We start from the raw sequence: 20,218 nt of genomic DNA on the forward strand, positions 1-20,218 counted from the left end.
ACTTGCTGAAGCTTTTTCCTTTACTCTGAGGGTCTCCTCCATGCCCTCCACACCAGCTGTTTTGGATTCAAGTCAGTATAAAGAGCTATGATGAGGGAGATAGAACCTGCCTCTACTGCAGGGGTCGGGAACCTTTTTGGCTGAGAGAGCCATGAACGCCACATATTTTAAAATGTAATTCCGTGAGAGCCATACAACGACCCATGTATGTTATACATTATCCAATAAAAATTTGGTGTTGTCCTAGAGGACAGCTGTGATTGGTTCCAGCCACCTGCAACCATGAACAATATCGGTAGGAAATGAATGGATTGTAATACATGAGAATGTTTTATATTTTTAACGTTATTATTGTTTTTATTAAAGATTTGTCTGCGAGCCAGGTGCAGCCATCAAAAGAGTCACATCTGGCTCGTGAGCCACAGGTTCCCGACCCCTGTTCTACTGTGTACCCTCCAAAACTAAGGGACAAAACACCAGGTATTCTGATTCTAAAATCCATTTTCTTTCTACTATATCAATGCCCCGCATTAATGTGAAATATATGTATATCCACGTTTGTGCCAGGTGCTTTCCTTTCTGTACAGTCTTTAGGAGAGGATGGTTGGCGACAAGAAAGGACGAGGACAAGGACAGACTCTTCGATGTGAAGGCCTCCAAAGAGTGAGCACCACTCCCTTTCAGTAAGGTTTCCCACTCGTTGGAGTATGTATCAGGTGTCCCCAGCTCCCTTTCTGGAGAAGCAACATTGGAGAAAAAGAGTCACATCACAGAGCTTATTGAATATGAGAACCTCCTCTTTATCCCACATCTAGAAGCTGGCTTCTGGAGTTGGGTACAGAAAGGGTTTTGGCCTGGTCCTACCTCTGTATGGGCCCTAGGAATAAAGGTATAGATCTGGTGACAAGGCCTTTCTCTGGTGGGAATGAAAATTCCTGACATCCAGTCAATCCCAAATTAGGGGGTAGGAGCAATAATGAGGGGCAGTTCCTTGGTGAGGTGAATATCAGCTTGGGACAGGCTCTTCCAGGCAAGTTCTAAGATGCCATAATGGGCAATGCCCATGGGAAGCAAGGTACGCACGTTGTTCTGCCCTGAGAGAGACACCACCTCCTGGAACTCCAAAGGACCTCTAGGGATGTGAGAGTGACCACAAAACAGCTGGTAAAACAACCGCTCCCCAGGAACTAGTTCCATGGCCTTTAGGGCTTCTTTGTAGATGATCTCACGGGATTGGGGTTCCTCTCTTAGTATCAGGTCCTGAAGCAATCTCTGGATTCTGGGGGACTTAAGTTGGTAAAGATCCATGAGATGGTAGAACTGTTCCAGCCAAGCAGCACTGTCATCTGCATATCGCTCCCGCAACATGCGTAAAACATGGTACAATGCCACAAATGTTTCCCATAGAGGAACCTCTTCCTGTTTTTTAGAGCTGTGCTGGGCCTTCTTTTCCACCTTAGGCAATCTGGGAAACCTGCCCTTATCCTTAAAAGCCAAGAAGTCCTTTTGAAACATCAGGGCCAGGGTTTGTTTTTCCACAGAGGCATGGGCACCTGTGCAAATGTGCCTTGTGGTTGGAAAATAGGGTTGTATCTCTATCTCTTTGAGGGCACTGAATGTCTGCTCTGTCCATGCACTCCTGTAAGGCTCTCCTAGAATATGCCAATTTATAGTCTTTGGGTCTGGACTCCTTTTGGTAGCTAATGAGGACTTTGGTGTGGGGAAAGCCAAAGGTTTTAGAAAGCTTTCCATTCTCTTTCTTTTTATAGGAGGAATCACTTTCAGGTATTTTGGACCCATGGGCTTCTTACTGGGTTTTAAAATATGTTTGCTTCGTGATTCCAAGATCTGCCTGTGATGATGAATGATAGCTTGAAGTCTAGCTAGATACATCCACTCTAAGTTTCCCTTTGAGGTGAGGTCTTTGAGAAGTTGGCACAATCTGTGGAAATTGTCTCTGGAAAGCTGTTCTCCTGCTTCCATTCGTTCTAGGACATGGTGGATCCACTCTATATCTGAAAGGCTTACAAATTCATGTATTTCTTCAGCCTGGATTTGGGGCACAGATAACTGTACTGTAGTCTGTTCCATTAGAGATTTTTGATGCTTCAAAAGACACTGCCACTTGTTCTGTAGTGGTTTGCCTTGGAGTTTCTGAGCTTCCATGGTCTTCTTCAATATGTGGGATAAATATGGGGTCTTTAAGTCTGGCACCTGGGATTTCAAAACTTGTAGAGGAGTGGGCTGATATTTTTTCAACAGTTTTTCTTGTTTATGCATAAACCTTGTCCATGGAAATATCTTTCGTGCCTCAGGTACTGTGGCCTTATCTTTCCAGAATATTTGTTTTGTAGACACTGATGCTGGTATAGTCTCTTCCTTCGCCAGAGCTGTTGAGATCAATTTCTTAGAGGGGCTTTTCAGAAGTTCCAGATTTATATCACTGCCTTTGACCTCAACGATTCTTTTTCTAATAGAAGGGACTATTTCTATTCCTCCTATAGTCTTTCCTCTTTTTTCTTGTAACTTAAATAGTGTCTCTTTTTTTAAGGCCTCTTTTTCCTTTTCTATCTCTTCTTCCAATGAACTTTGCTCCTCTTCATCTTCTTTCTCACTCAAACTTTCCATCTCTTCCTCACTCATGCTTTCATCCTTCTCAAACACTTCCTCCTCCTCCTCCTCCTGCGCCACTTTCTTCCTTTTCTTCTTCATCTTCTCCTTCTCCTCCACTTCTTCCTCCTCCTCTTCCTTCTTTTTCTCTTCCTTCTCTTCCTCCTCCTTCTCTTCCTGCTCCTTTTCTTCCTCCTCCCTCTCTTCCTCCTCCTTCTCTTCCTCCTCCTCCTCTTCTTCCTCCTCAGACAAACTCTCTTGCTCTACTTCATCTAACAGGCTTTCTATTTCTCCAGAAAAGCTCTCTTCACTTTCCACCTCATCCCCTTTACTGGGAAATTCTTCCTGCGGCATATCAGTTCTCTTGAATGCTTTTCTCTGTCTTGACTTTTGTTTAAGGAATGGCATTTCTTCTTCCACTGTTATTCTTTCCTCCTCTTCTTCCTGTATGACTTCTCTCTGTTGCCTGGCCAATGTGCTTTCTTCCTCAGTTATTTTTTTCTCTTTCTTTATCATTTTTCTCATTTCCTTGGCCAGTTTTCTCTGTTTCTTAGCCAGTTTCTTCTCATCTTCGGTCATTTCTGACTCTTCCTTGGAAATATCCCATTCTTTGGCATCAAGTTCAGTTTGTTCTTTGTTCAGTCTACTTTCTTTAGCCAAGAATGACCTCTTTATCTTTGTCATCTGTATTTTTTCCTGGGTTAGTCTCCTTTCTTTTTCAATAAAGTTTTGAAATACCTTTAAGATTTTTCTGCTCACTTTTGATGGTTCCTTGTTTATCTTTTCTTTAATGAGTTTCCTTGCTACTTTGGCCAGCTTCCTTTCTTCTTGGGCATATACTCTTCCTTCTCTAGTAAATTCTAAATTTCCTTTAGCAATGTTCCTTTGTTTTGTGGCCAATATTCTATCTTCATATATCAGTATCTTCTCCTCTAGTGACAATTTCCTCTTAATTAATTCTAGTTCATTCTTATTAAGTTTACTCTCTGTTGAGGTTTCTTGAGTCTCTCCCTTGGAGAGAGTTTCCTTTTCCTCATCCAGTATCACTTTCTCCTGGGCCAGTTTTTTCATTTCCATGCCTAATGCCTTTTCTTTCTTAGTAATATTGTCTTCCCTACTGAGCAGTTTCAATTCTTGAAATATTTCCCTCTGCTCCATAGCTAATTTCATTTTGTCCTGGGATAGCTTGTGCTGTTTCTCAGCCATATTTTCCTCTACTTGGGACAGATCTTTCTCTACATCAGCCAGTTTCTCCTTCCCCTGGAAAAGTTCCTGCTTTTCCTTCATCAGCTTCTCCTCTACCTGAAACAATTTCTTCTTGTATATGTCCAGTTTCTCCTGTACTTGTATTAATTTCTTTCTGTTCTGAGCAAGGTTTTCTTTGAGCTTTTGCAAGTTCTCTTTCCTTTGAATCAATTTTACCTTCCTCTGATCCAGCTTCTCCTTCTCTTGATCCAAAAGCTTCCCCCTCCAGGTTAGTATCTTTTTGTTGTTTGCAAGTTCCACCTTTTTCTGGATCAATTTTTCTCTTTCCTGGGCCAGTTTTTCCTTATTCTCCATCAATTGCTCCCTTTTCTGGGCAAGTCTTTCTTCTTCTTCAGGCAGATATTCCTTGTCCTGGGCTAGTTTCTTCTCTTCCTGGATCAGCAGCTCTTCTTCCTGGACCAATGTTTTCTCTTCTATAGCCAGTTCCTCCTCTTTCCAGGCCAGTGTCTTCTCCTCCTCATCCAGTTCCTCCTCTTCCTGATTCAGTTGCTCTTCTTTCTGAACCAGTTCCTCTTCTTCCCATGTCAGCTCCTCCAGTTCCTGGGCTAGTTCCTGTTCTTGCCATGCCAGATCTTGCTCATTCTGGACCACTTTCCCCATTTTTTGGGCCAATATCTTTTTTATCTCTACCAGCTTCCCTCCTTTCTTTGCTATTTTTTCTTCTTTGCTAGCCAGTTTCTCCAATTTCTTGGCCAGTTTCTTCCTATTCTGGGCCAATTTCTCTGCTTCCTGACTTAGCCATTCCTCTCTTTGGGCCAATATTTCCCCTTTTTGGACAAAGTTCCTCTCTTCCGGGACCATTTTCATGTCTCTCTCAGCCAGTTTGCTGTAATCTCTGGCTAGTTTCCTCTCTTCCTGAGCCAGTTTTCTCTCTACCTGTGCTAGCTTCTCTTCTTCTTGTGCCAGCTTCCTCTCTTCTCGGGCTCGTTTTCTTTCAGCTTGGGCTTGTTTCCTCTCCACCTGGGCTTGTTTATATTCTTTATGGATCTGTCTTTGCTCTTCTGTCACCAGCTCCTCCTCCTCTTCCTCCCACTCCTCTTCCTCCTCCTCCTCCTCCTCCCCTTCTCCTTCTTCTTCTTCTTCTTCTTTTTCTTTTTCCCACATTTGAGGAAATTCTTCTATCTCTAGGGTCAATTCCTCTTCATCCTTGAGATTTTGCTCCCTGGACCTGTGTGACATCTTTTCCAAGACCTGTGCCTCTTCATTCCATCCTAGCTCCTCCTTTCCCCCATCCAATTTTTCCTTATCTGGAAATAGCTTCTCTTCGTCTTCCTGTGGTTTCTCCTCTTCCTTAAAATACCCACTGTCCCATGCTTTCTTCCATTTATTCCAGGATATCTTTGTCTCACCATGAGCCTGTTTCCACTTATCCCAGGATGTTTTCCAATACTGCTTCCTCTTATCCACATCTGGTCTTGCTTCTTGCTCAACCACTGTCCCCTCTAGTTTGGCCATTTCCTCCACTTCTTGACTCACACCCTTCTCTCTTCTGGTCATTTTCCTTTCTTTTTTAACCACTTTTATTTCCTTCTGGATTGCTCCCCTCTTTTGCTTAGAGGGCTTCTTAGAGGATTTCTTTTCTTCTTTCTTCAGTATTCGTTTCTCCTCAGTTAGGTCACCTTGTTCTAAAAGATCAACTTCCTTTTCCTTGTCGTGGGTTTCCTGTAAGTCCTGTATGTCCCCTGTTTCCTTTTGTACTTGCCCCTGCTCCTCCGGTATCTCTTCAGTGTCTCTGGTCACCATGTCCTCTCTAACTGCTCCTTCGTAAATAAAAACTGGCTTCTCTTCTGGTGAGGCTAGATCCCAGCTAAGGTCCTCAAGCAGACCCTCACTTTCTTTCTTTAGCAGTGGACAGATCTTCTCAAATAGCTCCCAGCTTGGGTGCTTATCTGCCAGTACCTCCTGAGCTATGGTCACTAACTCAGTGTTTAGAGATTCTGACATTTCTGTTTGGGAACCAGATATCCTTAGGGTCATAAGACGACATAGATCATTTCTCCATGATAAGCCATCTCCAGGGGTAACCCTGTGGCCAGGAGCTCCAGAGGCACCACGCTCTCTGTCTTTCTCCTTCTTCACAACTGGTTCTTTCTTTATACTATGCAGAGGTTCTTCAATGATAACTTCAGCTTCCTTTGTCATTTTCTTGTGCCTCTTTCTGGATTTCTTAACTGTTATTTTCTTGCCTCTTTTGTCAAGTATTTTCTCTAGCATCTTCAGAGTCAATGCATCATCCTTTGAGATATCTTTCTCTGAAGGCTGTTGTTCAGCATCTTTTGAAATCTTTAGTACACTGCTGGTTGAAGACCCAGAATAGATGCCTATATACTCCACCTCAATTGGTGCAGCTTTACTCTGATCACTGTCATCCTCTAAGGGACTTGGCTCTGCATCAGTCTCTTTCATCTTCTTAACGACCCGCAACAATTTTCGGGCTGTAAAGAAAATCAGAAGATGTAGATAAGGAAATCATGGAAGGCTTAAATAAAACCCTTTCCAATATCTGGTATGAGCTAAGAGGACTTCCAAAAAAGAAATAGCAACATATGGGGCTGAGGCCTTTAAAAAAAAAAAAGACATTCTCCTTGCTTTAGTCCCAATGTCCCCACTCAAAATCCTAGAGCGAGAAGCCTTGATGTCTTCCTGAGTTTGAGTAAATTCTTCCTAGGAAGGTTCTTTTCTGTGAAAAGCTTTCTACTTATCTCTACTCCTACCTGGTATCTCTTAACCCATTTTAGCCTAAACTACCCTGCCCCGTGGGGACAAGGAGGCATGAACTGAATCACCCCATACATACTTTGCTTTTTGCCCCCTGGTTGGCCCCGTCTTTGGCCTTTGCTGGGCTTGATGACAACTTCAGGTTCTTCAGGAATTATATCAGAATGCTTGGAAATGGATAGGCTTTCATAAAACCTTGAGACATCTAAAGAAAAAGTAGGCTTTTCATCCCCATGTGAAAAGGTCAGGTTTTCATTCAATCGCTGCTCCACTTGAGTATGAAGGATTTGGAGATCTGTGGCACGCATCCCCAGCAGATTGTCCAGGGTTTCCTCCCCAATTATTTCCTGCCTATGAAAGTCAAAGGAGAAGAAAGAACATGCTGAATTATGAAAAGAATGAGAGGAAAAGAAATGATGTAGAACAGGCAGGGAGCTTGGCAAAGTGGACCACAGAGACAGTGTATGCAAAGGTAACGTATGGCCAAGAAGAAAGCAAATGTTTAGGAAGATAAGATGGCAGTGGATGGAGTCATCTGTATGAAGGCTGCAGGAGTAGGAGAAAAGGGAAAAAATGGGAAACTTGAAGAGGTAGGGGGCAGACAGAAATAGGAGAAGAAGTGGAGCAGTCAAGGGATTGTCAAGTTAGCCTAGGAATGGAAATAGACTATGAACAGTGAACAAGGACAGGAAAAGCCAATGAACAGGGATGAAGAGATAGTAAAAAAATGGAAGGTGAAAATGGGGAAGGGGAGGAAGACAATGAGAAGCTAGTAAAGAATTGAGGATGGCACAAAGAACTTACTGCAGCTCCCGGAAAGTCTCGCGGTTCTGGATCAGGTTTAAGAGTGAAGTCTTAGAGTGGATTCCAGTGTCAGCCATGAGGGTCAGTGCCTTAGCCCTCACTCTTTGGTCCTTGTCCATTAACCCTTGGGCCAGAGGAATGGCAAAGAGATGAGTGACCATTCCTAGACGCTTCAACCCTTCCCAGGCTAGCTCTCGGATAAGTGGATTAGAATTGGTTGTATCATCCAGCAGACGATGGGCTGTTTCAGAGCGCAGGGTTGGAGACACCTGGTAAGAAGCAAAGATTTGCCCTAGTGCACCAATACAGCATTGGTACTTCAGTGGGGAAGGAACACAGTCCATAAAGTTAAGGACTGTCTCAATCAAGCTACTAATAGCTATTTCGCTCATCTTTCTTCCCAGCCAACTGCGGTTTGTTGGGTCTGTAAGAACACTATAAGTTACATCTTTAGATAGTCTCTTTTGTAGAAAGTCTTCATCTTCCTTTTCTTTTGGATGTTCTTTTACATCATGTATCGGTCTTACCCTACTGTGCCAGAAGAACTGTTGAGGCTTGTTCCATTCCAATTTCCGTATGGGTGTATGCAGGTTACATTGTAGGTATATCGGGCTGCCCTCTGGCCAAAGACGGGCACGAATCACTGAGTTAGGGATATAACAATCAGGAGCAAAGAGCCATTTCTGCCCATAACCAAAGTAGTGTTGTAGTATCTGATAAGGGTTGAGTCCATCCCAGGTAGTCAACCGTAGTTGGGGAGGAACCACATAACGGGAAGAAGGTTTGCTCAACCTTATATCAGCTTCCTCCTCATCCAAGGCACCACGTGTTATAGTAGACAGTAATACAAGGCTCCCTTGTTCATCTTCTTCTATGACATGTGGCACAGTCTGGTCAAAGGCAATGGCCCGCTTATTGACAAGTTTCTCCAGACCCACTAATTCCTGTTTCCCTTTCCCAAGGTTGATATACTTGGGCACAAACATGGTCTCAAAGGAGAAGAAGAAACTTGGTGTGAAAGGTTTAGGGACTTCTAGCACTTCATCTGCCATGCTCATAAAGGAAAGGCGAGCCAGCAGGGTTGGGGGAAGCAGTTTTAAACAGGATACCAAATAAAGACTCTGGTTGAAAGACACGAGCAGGTCGCCCCGATCATTTGCAAAGCAGAGTGGGCCAAAATGCAGTGATGAGTCTAGCATGGCTATGAGTCTACCGTGGAAGTTCCAGATCCGGACAGAACCATCAATACCACCTGTGACAAAAAGACTCAAGGTCAGGCATACATCAAAAGACGTAATTGCACACTGGTGCAGAGGCAATGTCTCTATAAACTTGGAGCCTTTTTGTGCCCCAGAGAACAGAAAATCCTGGAAATTCCAGAGACGCAGGCAGTTAGTCTCTGTGATGGCACCCACAGACTTTGGCAAGAGGATCAGGTGTTTCAGGTGACAACTGCTGAGAATGCTGGCTAGAGGCCGTAGTTCTACTCTGGTCCCAACAAGCACAGCTTCTGAGAGGTGTATGTAGTCATCCATTCCATAGGAACAGAGCCAAGAGTTTTCTCGGCCTCCTAAAATTCCTCCAGGCAGTGTAGAGAGTGCCAACACAGCCCCAAAGTGTGTGAATTTCTCTATTCGGGCGCAGCTGTGCTGGGAAAGTACTCTTATCACACCACTCCGGTGTCCACAGAACATTAGTCCTTCTAGACCCCGACCCAGGTGGAAATGACCATAAGCCAGACATTGTACTGAGTCCTGAGAATCTGGTGAGGTGCATAAAATATACTTGGCTGGGCACGGGCAGCGGGTTGTGTCAAAAATTAGCACCTCTGAGCCCCCCATTGCTACAAAGAGCTCCTCGTTATCTGGGTCATAGGCCCAATCCATAACGTGGTCCAGAATTGAGAGGGGCCAGGTAAGAACCAGAAGTTCCCCTGTGAGTGGGGACACAAAGTGCAATAAGCCATCCTCAGTAGTGCATAGGATCCGAAACCAGTTATTACCACAGTGGACCCGACGCACCTGCTCTGGAGAAGAACCGCAGACATTGAAGAGGCTATAGAAGCAGGGCAGACGGCGCAAAGAGAAAGTATGGGTAGTTTGGCAAAAGAAAGTAATGTCATCAATAAACTGGAGTCGATATAACTCCTCTCCAAGTTCTAGTTGCCGCAATAGGTTCCCAGAGGTAAGGTTCCACTCCTTGATGAAACCCTCCTTGCCAGCTGTTAGCAGGGTGTGGGCTTCGGGCCGGCTGCGGATATATATCACTGATGAGGAATGGGCCTTGAAACTGTTCAGAGAGCAGCTCTGACTGAGGCTCCATACTTGGATGTCCCCAGTCCTGTTTCCAGCATAGAGAAAGCCCTGAGCAACACAGGTGAAGCAGCAGGTGATAGAGGAGCCACTAGTGGTAGAAACAAATCTCTTCACCTCTTCCAGCTGGCCGAGGCCCTGGCGCTCAAGGACCCTCACCACAGTCTCGCACAGGGCTAGCAGAGAGCCATTGGGACCGTTCAATATGATGTCCAGGACAAGCTCATCACTAGACATGGGAACCATGTAAGCGATTTGGAGGCCCTTACCAGTCTGCTCGATGATCCAGGTGACTACTGCCCCCAGGATGCCCGACAGAAGCATCTTCATTTCTGGGTCATAACAGAGGCAGTTGATGTTAAAGTGGCAGGGAACTATACTCAGAGGTTTGAATGACCGGAAATGGTCCCCAAATAGCCGCAGGAGTAGGTCATCACAGTAGGCCACAAGGATATGAAAGGAACCTGTGTGTACCATACACTGGATGGGTGGCAATCGTTCAGTCATAGAAAATGTCCTCTTCTCAACCATGTCCTCAGTTTTGCTCTTCATCCATACTACAGCCTAGAAAAGAATAAGATGGAAACTGCCTAGAGAAAATAGAAGAGGAAAGGGCAGAATATTTAGCTGTTTTCCCCTGCTTTTGTGCTAAGGGGGAATTGGAAGATTCTAGAGTGATTATTACTCCCTGGTTACGGTGGTTGGAAATACTGTAAAAGCAGGAAGCCTATGACTCTTTCCCTAACCTTGGACACCTCAAGACCAATGGTCGGCAAACTCATTAGTCAACAGAGCCAAATAGCAACAGTATGATTGAAATTTCTTTTGAGAGCCAATTTTTTTAAACTTAAACTATATAGGTAGGCACATTTCTTATCGAGGTAGCGCCCACACGTGGTCTTTTATGGAAGAGCCACACTCAAGGGGCCAAAGAGCCGCATGTGGCTCGCGAGCCACAGTTTGCCGACCAGGGCTCTAGGGGAACCATAAATTCTATTCAACATGGAGATTATAATTAGAGAAAGAAATAGGGGGAATCCTGGATCCAGGTCATTTTTGTTTTCTTTCTTTGAATTTTTATAAGATTGAGTCAAAATGAGACCGTATGCCTGGGAGCTCCCTAGGTCACTTTCATTCAAGGCATGTATCTTCTTTTGTCAGTCTGGGGTGAGGACCTTTTATGGGCATGGCCCCTGTGGAATGGGCTAAGAAGAAGAAAGATGAGGTCGTTTTACCTGTATTTCTTTTGTGCTTGTCACCCATGAGAGAGAGGCAAAGAAGTGGGCATCACTGAAGTAATAGCATATAAGTGGCATATGTTGAGGTTGGCGAGACTCTTTGAACAGTATCTGGGACCGGTCACTCAGCACAACTATGTCACTCTTTGGGTCATCTCCAGTTTGCTGGGGATAGGCATGACATAAACTAAGAGACCAGGACACACATGCACTTATATTCTCATTCAAGCCACAACTGAAACAATTCCCAAAGTTATGGCACAACGCCAAGGACGACTACTGTTACACTCCCACATTTACAACTTATCACCTGTGGGACACCTGAGCTTCTCAGCATGTAACAAAACCCCCAAAGTAAGAAAACTGAAGCTCTATAGGGCCTCTATGGGCAAATTTTATAGTGTGAGCATAGGGGAAACTGAAGTTCTTCTCACCATGAAGTTAGCTATACCTATCTTCTAACTTTGTCCTTTCTGTCTGAAAGGTACAAATGTCATAAAAGACACATTTAACAGATTAATCAGGCAAGCGCAGTGCCATAAACCCACATGCAATGTAAAAGGGTGTTACAAAGGTCAGTACAGTTTTAAGTTACTAAAATTTAAAACTGCACTAAGAAAGGCTTCTAGGACACCTACCTGGCCTTTAAATTTGACAGAGAAAGATGATATATATACAAAATATATTATCCCACAGTGACAGAGCCTGTGCTATGCAAAATGCAAAATGAACCTCAGACCCTTTTACACAGAGCCAACTGTAGCCAAATTGAGGTTGGGAAATGTTCTCTCCGGTGCCTTCTTCCTTTTAGAAAAATCTCTCTTCCCAGAGGGCTGCTTGCTCTGACAACGCTCCCAAGTGTTCACCATCCACTATCAAGATGTCTTTGCAAAGGTCCCTACACTCATTTGGAAATTGGCCCACTTCCTCCTAAGGTGTCAATTGTCTTTATGGTCTCCCTGCCGGCCTCCTGCTTCCATGGAAATCCACGCTCCTTAGAAGTGCTCATAACTATTAAGATAGACAGTGGGCAATAACACTTTTATGTCCTACTATACATTACCTTGCCTTTTTGTATGTCACTTAGGAGGTATTTAAAATCCTTCCACAGGGGAATGAGTCTGGAGGAAGGCATCACCTTTAGTAGTCCCTGGTCCTGCTCAGGACTGTTGCTTAAAAACCTGTGGAAATCCAAGATGCCAGCTCAGCCACTCTACTTTTTGAGGAGCTGTGAATCAGAAGGCAAGATCCATGAACTCATATTTACTGCATACTTTTTGAATATCAGGAACTATACATAAGACATACCTTCTCATTTAATCCTCCTTCCAGCCCAGTAAGATAGGGATTACCTCATTTTATGGATGGGGAAACTGAGGCTTGGCGAAGGTACATAAAGGAGTTAGGGATGAATTTAGCTATCATTATCCAGTGGATATTATGGGTGAGGGTAGCAGAGAGGGGCTTTAAAGGAATACTGTCCCAGGCAAATAATAAAGTATTTGTTCTGCTGGTGTGTTAAGAGAGCATCTTGCAAGGACTAGGAGTTTCCAAAGATTCCAGGGGAAGGGGTATACCTTAACATGCAGATCCCTAGGTCCTGCTCTAAACCTATGGAAGCAGACTCTTAGAGGTGGGACTCAGGGATCTTCATTTGTAACAAGCTTCCTAGGTGGTTCTATGGTGAGTCAACTCTGACTACTGAAATAGGAAATTGAGATACTGGGCCCCTGGGATTCAAGGTCAGCCCACCTAACAAAGCTGGAGAAAGGATCCAGCCATTTGGCCTTGCAGGTTTTCCCAGGGTGGTGGAGTCAAGTAGTTCTCTTACTGGTGCATAATCTGTTCATCATCCTCTTCTGCACTCCATTATCTTTGGCCTTCATGAAAACAAACCTCCACTTCCCCAGATGGATTGTGAACATATCCTACTTTTAACCTCTGCCAGGGAGTTCTCTCATTACTGGTCTGAGGATGGGTTTGTTTTTCTCATTTGTAAAATGAAAATGCCAGTGTTTGGTTATTTCACTGCAAAGATTGTTGCAAAGATCAAATAATTCTTGTGAATACTTTTTTTTAAGTATACTCTGAAACAACAATTATTATGATTGCTGTTATTAGGCTGGTTTGGTTCTCAGAGAAATATTTTTTTCTTTCAAACCTATACTTGGTACTTTCCCGTTGCCCTGGACACATGAGTTAAGTCTGAACAGCAGAGGGCAATAGAGGCCATCCCTCTGCCTGCCAGACAAAGGAAACTGGTGAACTTTCCCTTTAAAGTGGTTCCCTAAAGTGTGATTCCCTCAGGCCAGCAGCATCCCCTTGTTAGAAATGCAAATTATTGGGCCCCACCCGGGACCAACTGAATTGGAAACTTCCTTTGGAAGCACTTTTTTTAGTGGTTAGTGAAAAGGAAGGCCTTCTAACCTCAAACCTGTTTTTTATTTATGTCATTGTTTCCCATCCCAAAAGTTACCCTCAGAGGAAACTTCTCTCACAGCCCCCCATTACACTCACACATTTGATTCCAATCCCTTAAAAGCAAGTACAGGGTGAGCTCCAGATAATTTAATCCCAATGATCTTGACTTTTTAATATCTTGATAACCCAACAATGATCTAATGCAGTGGTTCTCAAACTTTTTGAAGTCAGGGCACATTAAAAATCCTACAAATAGGCCCTGGCCGGTTGGCTCAGCGGTAGAGCGTCGGCCTAGCGTGCGGAGGACCCGGGTTCGATTCCCGGCCAGGGCACACAGGAGAAGCGCCCATTTGCTTCTCCACCCCTCCGCCGCGCTTTCCTCTCTGTCTCTCTCTTCCCCTCCCGCAGCCAAGGCTCCATTGGAGCAAAGATGGTCCGGGCGCTGGGGATGGCTCTGTGGCCTCTGCCCCAGGCGCTAGAGTGGCTCTGGTCGCAACATGGCGACGCCCAGGATGGGCAGAGCATCGCCCCCTGGTGGGCAGAGCGTCGCCCCATGGTGGGCGTGCCGGGTGGATCCCGGTCGGGTGCATGCGGGAGTCTGTCTGACTGTCTCTCCCTGTTTCCAGCTTCAGAAAAATGAAAAAAAAAAAAAAAAAAAAAAAAAATCCTACAAATAATTGTAGGTGCACTATATACAAATTTCTGAGAAATATGTTATAATAATTAAGTCAAATATTAAAGAAAAAAATATAAAGTCCAAGCATGCTTTTATGGTAGTTAAACAAAATAAATATGACAAAATTTAATTTATTCTGACTTTAAAAAACATTTTTATGTTACATTTTTTGAGTTATGCTTTTTAGAATTCATAAAAAAGAGGGGTTAAAAAAAACGACAAAAAAGTTATCTTTTTATATATATAAATACATTCTTAGTAAGATTTAGTAAATTCAGCAGGTCCGGGCAGGAATGTGTTGTTTTTTCATTCTTGTGTTTATAAGAAACATGAGCCTGATGTGTCCTAGCAATTTCTTCAATGTTTGGGCATATATTGAAAGGTAAATTCTTATTTCCTTGTCAATACATTGAAGAATTTTTCTCTTTTTACTCTTGTGTTGAGTGCAGAAAACCACACCAGACATATCATCTTAACTTTACACCAAAGGATAGAAGAAACTTGCCTCTAGTCTTTCTGGGGAACATGGGGGTAGTGTAAACAATCCAGCACCACAGCTTAATAGCCGTTTGCAACCTAATCAGGCAAGTGAGGTGGGGGTTGGGCAGACTGTCAGCTTACAGCCAATTCCCTACACCTCTGTTCCCCAAAAATCTAAATTCCAAAAATCCTGTTGGTTTTTTGGTCCCCAACAGGCACATATTTCTCTGGAATACCATAGGACGTACCTGGAAATCTTCTAGGGCACACCAGTGTGCCTTGGTGCACACTTTGAGAACCACTGGTCTAATGGGAGAATTCAAGCCTTCCAGCCAACTTGGGGGGGGGGTGTCAGTATTTGGGGCTGAGACATGGTATGTTCTGCTAACTATGGAGACAAACCAGATTTGTGGCTGGACTTAATGCTCGCACTACATCCTTTTTCTTAGCTGCAGTCCACTGCAACATATTGTCAGTGTTTGATAGGTTGGAAGGCCAATGTCCTGCGAACCTTGCCTTTGTAATAAAGAATTGGCTCTACTGGGCTTGCCTGGTCAAGATACATATGGGAGTTGATGCTTCCTGCTCCTCCCCCCTTCTCTCTCTCTCTCTCTTCCCTGTCTATAATGAATAAATAAAATCTTTAAAAAAAAAAAAAAAAAAAAGAAAAGAATTGGCTCTAGGAGGCACTGCACACTGTGACACTATTGGCCTCCTGGCTCCTTTTGACATTGGCTCCATATGCTCTGTAATAGGAATGTGAGGGTATACAGCTCTAACCCCAAAGAGCTTATAGTTCAGCATGGAAAGCAGACATCAAAAAATAGTCATATGGCCCTGGCCAGTTGGCTCAGTGGTAGAGTGTCATCCTGGCATGCAGGAGTCCCAGGTTTGATTCCCAGCCAGGGCACACAGGAGAAGCGCCCATCTGCTTCTCCACCCCTCCCCCTCTCCTTCCTCTCTGTCTCTCTCTTCCCCTCCCGCAGCCAAGGCTCCACTGGAGCAAAGTTGGCCCGGGTGCTGAGGATGGCTCCATAGCCTTGGCCTCAGATGCTAGAATGGCTCTGGTTACAACAGAGCAACGCCTCAGATGGGCAGAGCATTGCCCCCTGGTGGGCATGCCAGGTGGATCCCTGTCGGGTGCATGCGGGAGTCTGTCTGACTGCCTCCCCATTTCCAGCTTCAGAAAAATACAAAAAAAAAAAAAAGAAAAAAAAAGTCATAGCCTGACCTGTGGTGGCGCAGTGGATAAAGCCTTGACTTGGAACTCTGAAGTCACCGGTTTTAAGCCCTGCGCTTGCCTGGTCAAGGCACATGTGGGAGTTGATGCTTCCTGCTCCTCTCCCTTCTCTATCTCTCTCTGTAAGTCCAGTAGTTGCGGCTCCCATAGCTGCCAAGCACATGCAGGTTCCCATAGAACTCGAATAGATCGTAATGAAACAATGGAGCCAAGAACTGGTGGACCATCCTTTATTCTAGCTCGCAACCGGCAGGCGAGAGAATACACACAGCAGGAAAACACTTTCCTTTCCATTCAGGGCTTGCAAAGCCACTGACTTTCTCCGGTTTTTCCTAGAATCAAAGGCCCCACCTCTGTTCCCCTTCAGCTCCCCGCCATCTTGATTTCTGCCTCCTCTGCAACCACGTGGCCTCTTTGTCCTGCAACAAGGTGGTCTCCTCCCAAAAAATGGCCTCCTAGCTCCTCCTTTTAAAACATTTTGGAGCGAAATCCCTCCTCCAGCACACATTAGCATAACCAAGCCCCTTCCCAAGCAGAAAGGCAATCAGCTGTATTACCTGGGCGACGGCCACTCATGTGGGTAGTGCCATTTTTAACAATAAAAGTGAGCAAATCCAGAAAATACAGATTTTACAAACTTATTTGCCCAACACACTTTCTTTCTCATTCTCTCTCTCCCCTCTCTAAAAAATGAATAAATAAAAATCTTTTTAAAAATAGCCATAAAATTGGTTACAATGGGAAATTCTGATGAGGGGTTATGTTATTCTCTGAACATTTCTGCAACTTTTAATTTTCTCAACCTTAAAACATTAAATTAGGCTAGTGACTCAGTTTTAAGAAGAAAAAGAACAAAGTGCTGTGAGTACATATAACAAGAAGGGTGGTGTGCTCCATTCTTTGAGGTAGGGCCCTGCATGAATCCCATAGCTTTACAGATGGCTCTCATGTTTGGGGACAAGGGTGCTGAAAGCCCAGCTGGCATTAGAAAGGCCTAATGAGCCTGACCAGGCAGTGGCACAGTGGATAGAGCGTTGACTGGGATGTGGAGGACCCAGGTTTGAGACCCCAAGGTCACCAGCTTGAGCGCGGGCTCATCTGGTTTGAGCAAAGCTCACCGGCTTGGACCCAGGGTTGCTGGCTCGAGCAAGGGGTTACTCGGTCTGCTGAAGGCCCACAGACAAGGCGCATATGAGAAAGCAATCAATGAACAACTAAGGTGTTGCAACGAAAAACTGGTGATTGATGCTTCTCGTCTCTCTCCGTTCCTGTCTGTCTGCCCCTATCTATCCCTCTCCCTGACTCTCAGTCTCTGGAAAAAAAAAAAAAAAAAGGCCTAATGAGTTGACTGTAAAGTCAGAGGGGTTGTAAAGCCAGAGGACAAACTTGTGTTACTTACTTTTTTGAATGACATTACTGATATGGAGCCCAAGTCTGTCCCCAGGTACTGGGAATGCTACTCTGTCCTTACAGGCGACTTCACAGATAGAATACTTACCTATCTTTATAGAAAGAAACAATTTCCAGGTTGACAAACATACATTATTGAGGGTGGGCTAGTTTCTATTGAGTGGAAAGTTACCTGGGAATAATGATAGCATCCAAAATTGATTAGGATGTAAAGTGGTAGAGAGGGATTTTACATTGTTTCACTTCTTACAATGATCCTATGACCTAGTTATCATCCTCCATTTAAATAAACTTATGACTTAGTTATCTTCCTCCATTTAAAAAATGGATATGGTAAAAATATTCCAAACATATTAAGGAACATATAATGAAAAGAAAGTCACCTTTAAAAAAAAGAAAAAGAAAAAAGAAAGTCACCTTTTCATACCTCATCACCTGTCCTGTTACCCCTAAACAAAAATAACCCTGGTTGTGTCTTTTTTGTTTTGTTTTAATTTATTGATTGATTTTAGAGAGAGGAAGGGAGAGAGACAAAAACATCCATCTGTTTCTGTATGTGCTTTGACTAGGGATCAAACTGGGAAATCAGAATAATACTCCAACCGAGTTATTTGGCCAGGATCCTGGATGTATCTTTATACAGTTTTTCTGTACATATACAAGCATATATTTCTCAATATTTCTGAGAGATGAACTCATATTAATACACCTTCTAACAGTTACCAGTTGCATGGTTTCCACTGTGTGGCCAACCTATTACTTTTTATCCAAATTTCTATATATTGAGACAGTACAACCCTGGCCGGTTGGCTCAGTGGTAGAGCTTCAGCATGGCGTGTGGATGTCCCGGGGTCCATTCCTGGTCAGGGCACAGGAGAAGCACCCATTTGCTTCTCCACCCTTCCTCCTTCCATTTCTTTCTCTCCCACTCTCTCTCCCTGTCCTGCAGCTGTGGCTAGATTGGAAAGAGTTGGCCCCAGGTGCTGAGGATGGCTCCATAGCCTTTGCCTCAGGCGCTAAGAGCCGGGTTGCTCAGCAACCAAGCAATGCCCCAGATGGGCAGAGCTTTCACCCTTAGTGGGCTTTCCCTGTGGATTCCCGTCAGTCGGGCACATGTGGGAGTCTGTTTCTGCCTTCCCTCTTCTCACTGAATAAAAAAAAAAAAAAAAGAGAGAGAGAGAGAGACACATTAAGTAGTTTTCAACCTTTTGCTATGACAACCCATGCCTCAAATGAGTACCTTTGTTAAAGCCTCGGTTTTAGTTTTCATTTTAACTAAAATTTCAAAATTGAAGCAATGTACAGTAAATCCTTTTTTTCATTAAACATATAATTTTGAATAGGCTAAATAAATTATTAAAATTAATTTCACCTGGCCTGACCAGGCGGTGGCGCAGTGGATAGAGCGTCAGACTGGGATGCAGAGGACCCAGGTTCTAGACCCCGAGGTCGCCAGCTTGAACACGGGCTCATCTGGTTTGAGCAAAAGCCCACCAGCTTGAACCCAAGGTTGCTGGCTCCAGCAGGGGGTTACTCGGTCTGCTGAAGGCCCGCGGTCAAGGCACATATGAGAAAGCAATCAATGAACAACTAAGGTGTTGCATCGTGCAATGAAAAACTAATGATTGATGCTTCTCATCTCTCTCTGTCCCTGTCTATCCCTCTCTCTGACTCTCTGTCTCTGTAAAAAAATAAATTAATTAATTAAAAAAAAAGATAGATTAAAAAAAATTAATTAATTTCACCTGTTTCTTTTAATTTTTAATTTAAAATTAAAAATTGCAAATGTGGCATGGATTATATATATTTGTTAACAGTACTGATTTAGATAGTCAGTGTCTGGTGGTGGTCTGATAACCACAATGGACTTAGCTTCTTGAGGGCAGGAACCCAGTCCGTCTTTTTTTTTTTTAATTTATTCATTTTAGGGGGGGAGGGGGGAGAGAGAGGGAGAGAGAGAGAGGGAGGGAGAAGGGGGAGGAGCAGGAAGCATCAACTCCCATATGTGCCTTGACCGCACAAGGCCAGGGTTTGTAATCAGCGAATGCAGTGTTCCAGGTCCACGCTTGATCCACTGCGCCACCACAGGTCAGGCCAGTCCATCTTGATTTCTCCTGTGTCCCTATAATCACCCAACGTGGCATGAAGTAAGTGCTAATACATTTAATGAATGAGCAGATGGATGATCTATACCCTCTCCCAGGAAGAAGAAATATACGCTTCCCAGCTCCAAGTCTTACTTTGCATCATCTTCTTGGAAGGATGGATGAGGAGGGAAGGGTACTAACTGGGTTTATTTGACCACAGGTTCTTCAAATTTCATCCAATTCCCTAGGTAAACAACCCCCTATGGAGTAGGAGTAGCAACATCCTTTTATTTTCCTTTTTCTTTTTTAAGGGTCAGATATTGATTATGTGAGCAAGTGGACTAAATTTGGATGAAATTCCACCATGGATAGGTACTCAACAAACACTAGTTTCCCTTAGAATATGTGATCAATGAATGGATGGTAAATAACAAGGCCTCCCAGGCTGCCCTCTGGATGGCTGTTCTGAGGCTCCCCTCAAAGGCAAAGCTCTGCAGCTGCCTAAACCAGGGAAAGGCGACCACACTTGAGTCCCTACACATGCAGCTGTCACGGTCCTCCGCGCTGGTGGGAAGGAGGCCTTGTCTACCTCTTTAAATCCCGGGCCGCGCCTATTACCTGCGACGATAGGACTCAACAAGGGACAGGTACAGCGTGTGTGGAGGCACGCCTAGGAGTTCGTTTGTGAAGGACCAGACCTGGAAGGAGCGCCTGGGTAGAAGCGTTGGGGAATGCCTGGGGACTACTCCACCGACACAGGCGTTAACCCCCCGGAACACCGCGCCGGGAGAATATACCCAGCCGAAAGGAGTGAGCACGCGTGCGCAGTAGCGCCCGATCGGCAGTAAAAAGCCTAGCGTGAGAGCCCGTAGCGCGCGCGCGCGTTCGAAAGGAAAAGAAGTCCTCGCCACAGGGCCCGCGGCAAATTAGACCAGAGTTGGCCAGCGACCGCGCGT

The 20,218-nt window shown here is 44.4% G+C and overlaps 1 protein-coding gene across 1 annotated transcript; it reads right to left on the bottom strand.

Moving 5' to 3' along the window:
* Positions 1-890: 890 nt before the first annotated feature.
* On the bottom strand, positions 891-19,986 carry LOC136380491 (WD repeat-containing protein 87-like). The gene is made up of 6 exons (XM_066348329.1): positions 19,961-19,986; positions 12,012-12,129; positions 10,946-11,113; positions 7,399-10,274; positions 6,674-6,945; positions 891-6,311 (listed from the first exon to the last, which is right to left on the bottom strand). Exons 2-6 carry the CDS (start codon positions 12,081-12,083, stop codon positions 958-960), a joined length of 8,742 nt encoding a protein of 2,913 aa, XP_066204426.1. The 5' UTR covers positions 12,084-12,129; positions 19,961-19,986; the 3' UTR covers positions 891-957.
* Between the last annotated feature and the right edge of the window lie 232 nt (positions 19,987-20,218).

This window comes from Saccopteryx leptura, chromosome 9 (assembly GCF_036850995.1).
Source record: "Saccopteryx leptura isolate mSacLep1 chromosome 9, mSacLep1_pri_phased_curated, whole genome shotgun sequence".
Lineage (NCBI taxonomy): Eukaryota > Metazoa > Chordata > Mammalia > Chiroptera > Emballonuridae > Saccopteryx > Saccopteryx leptura.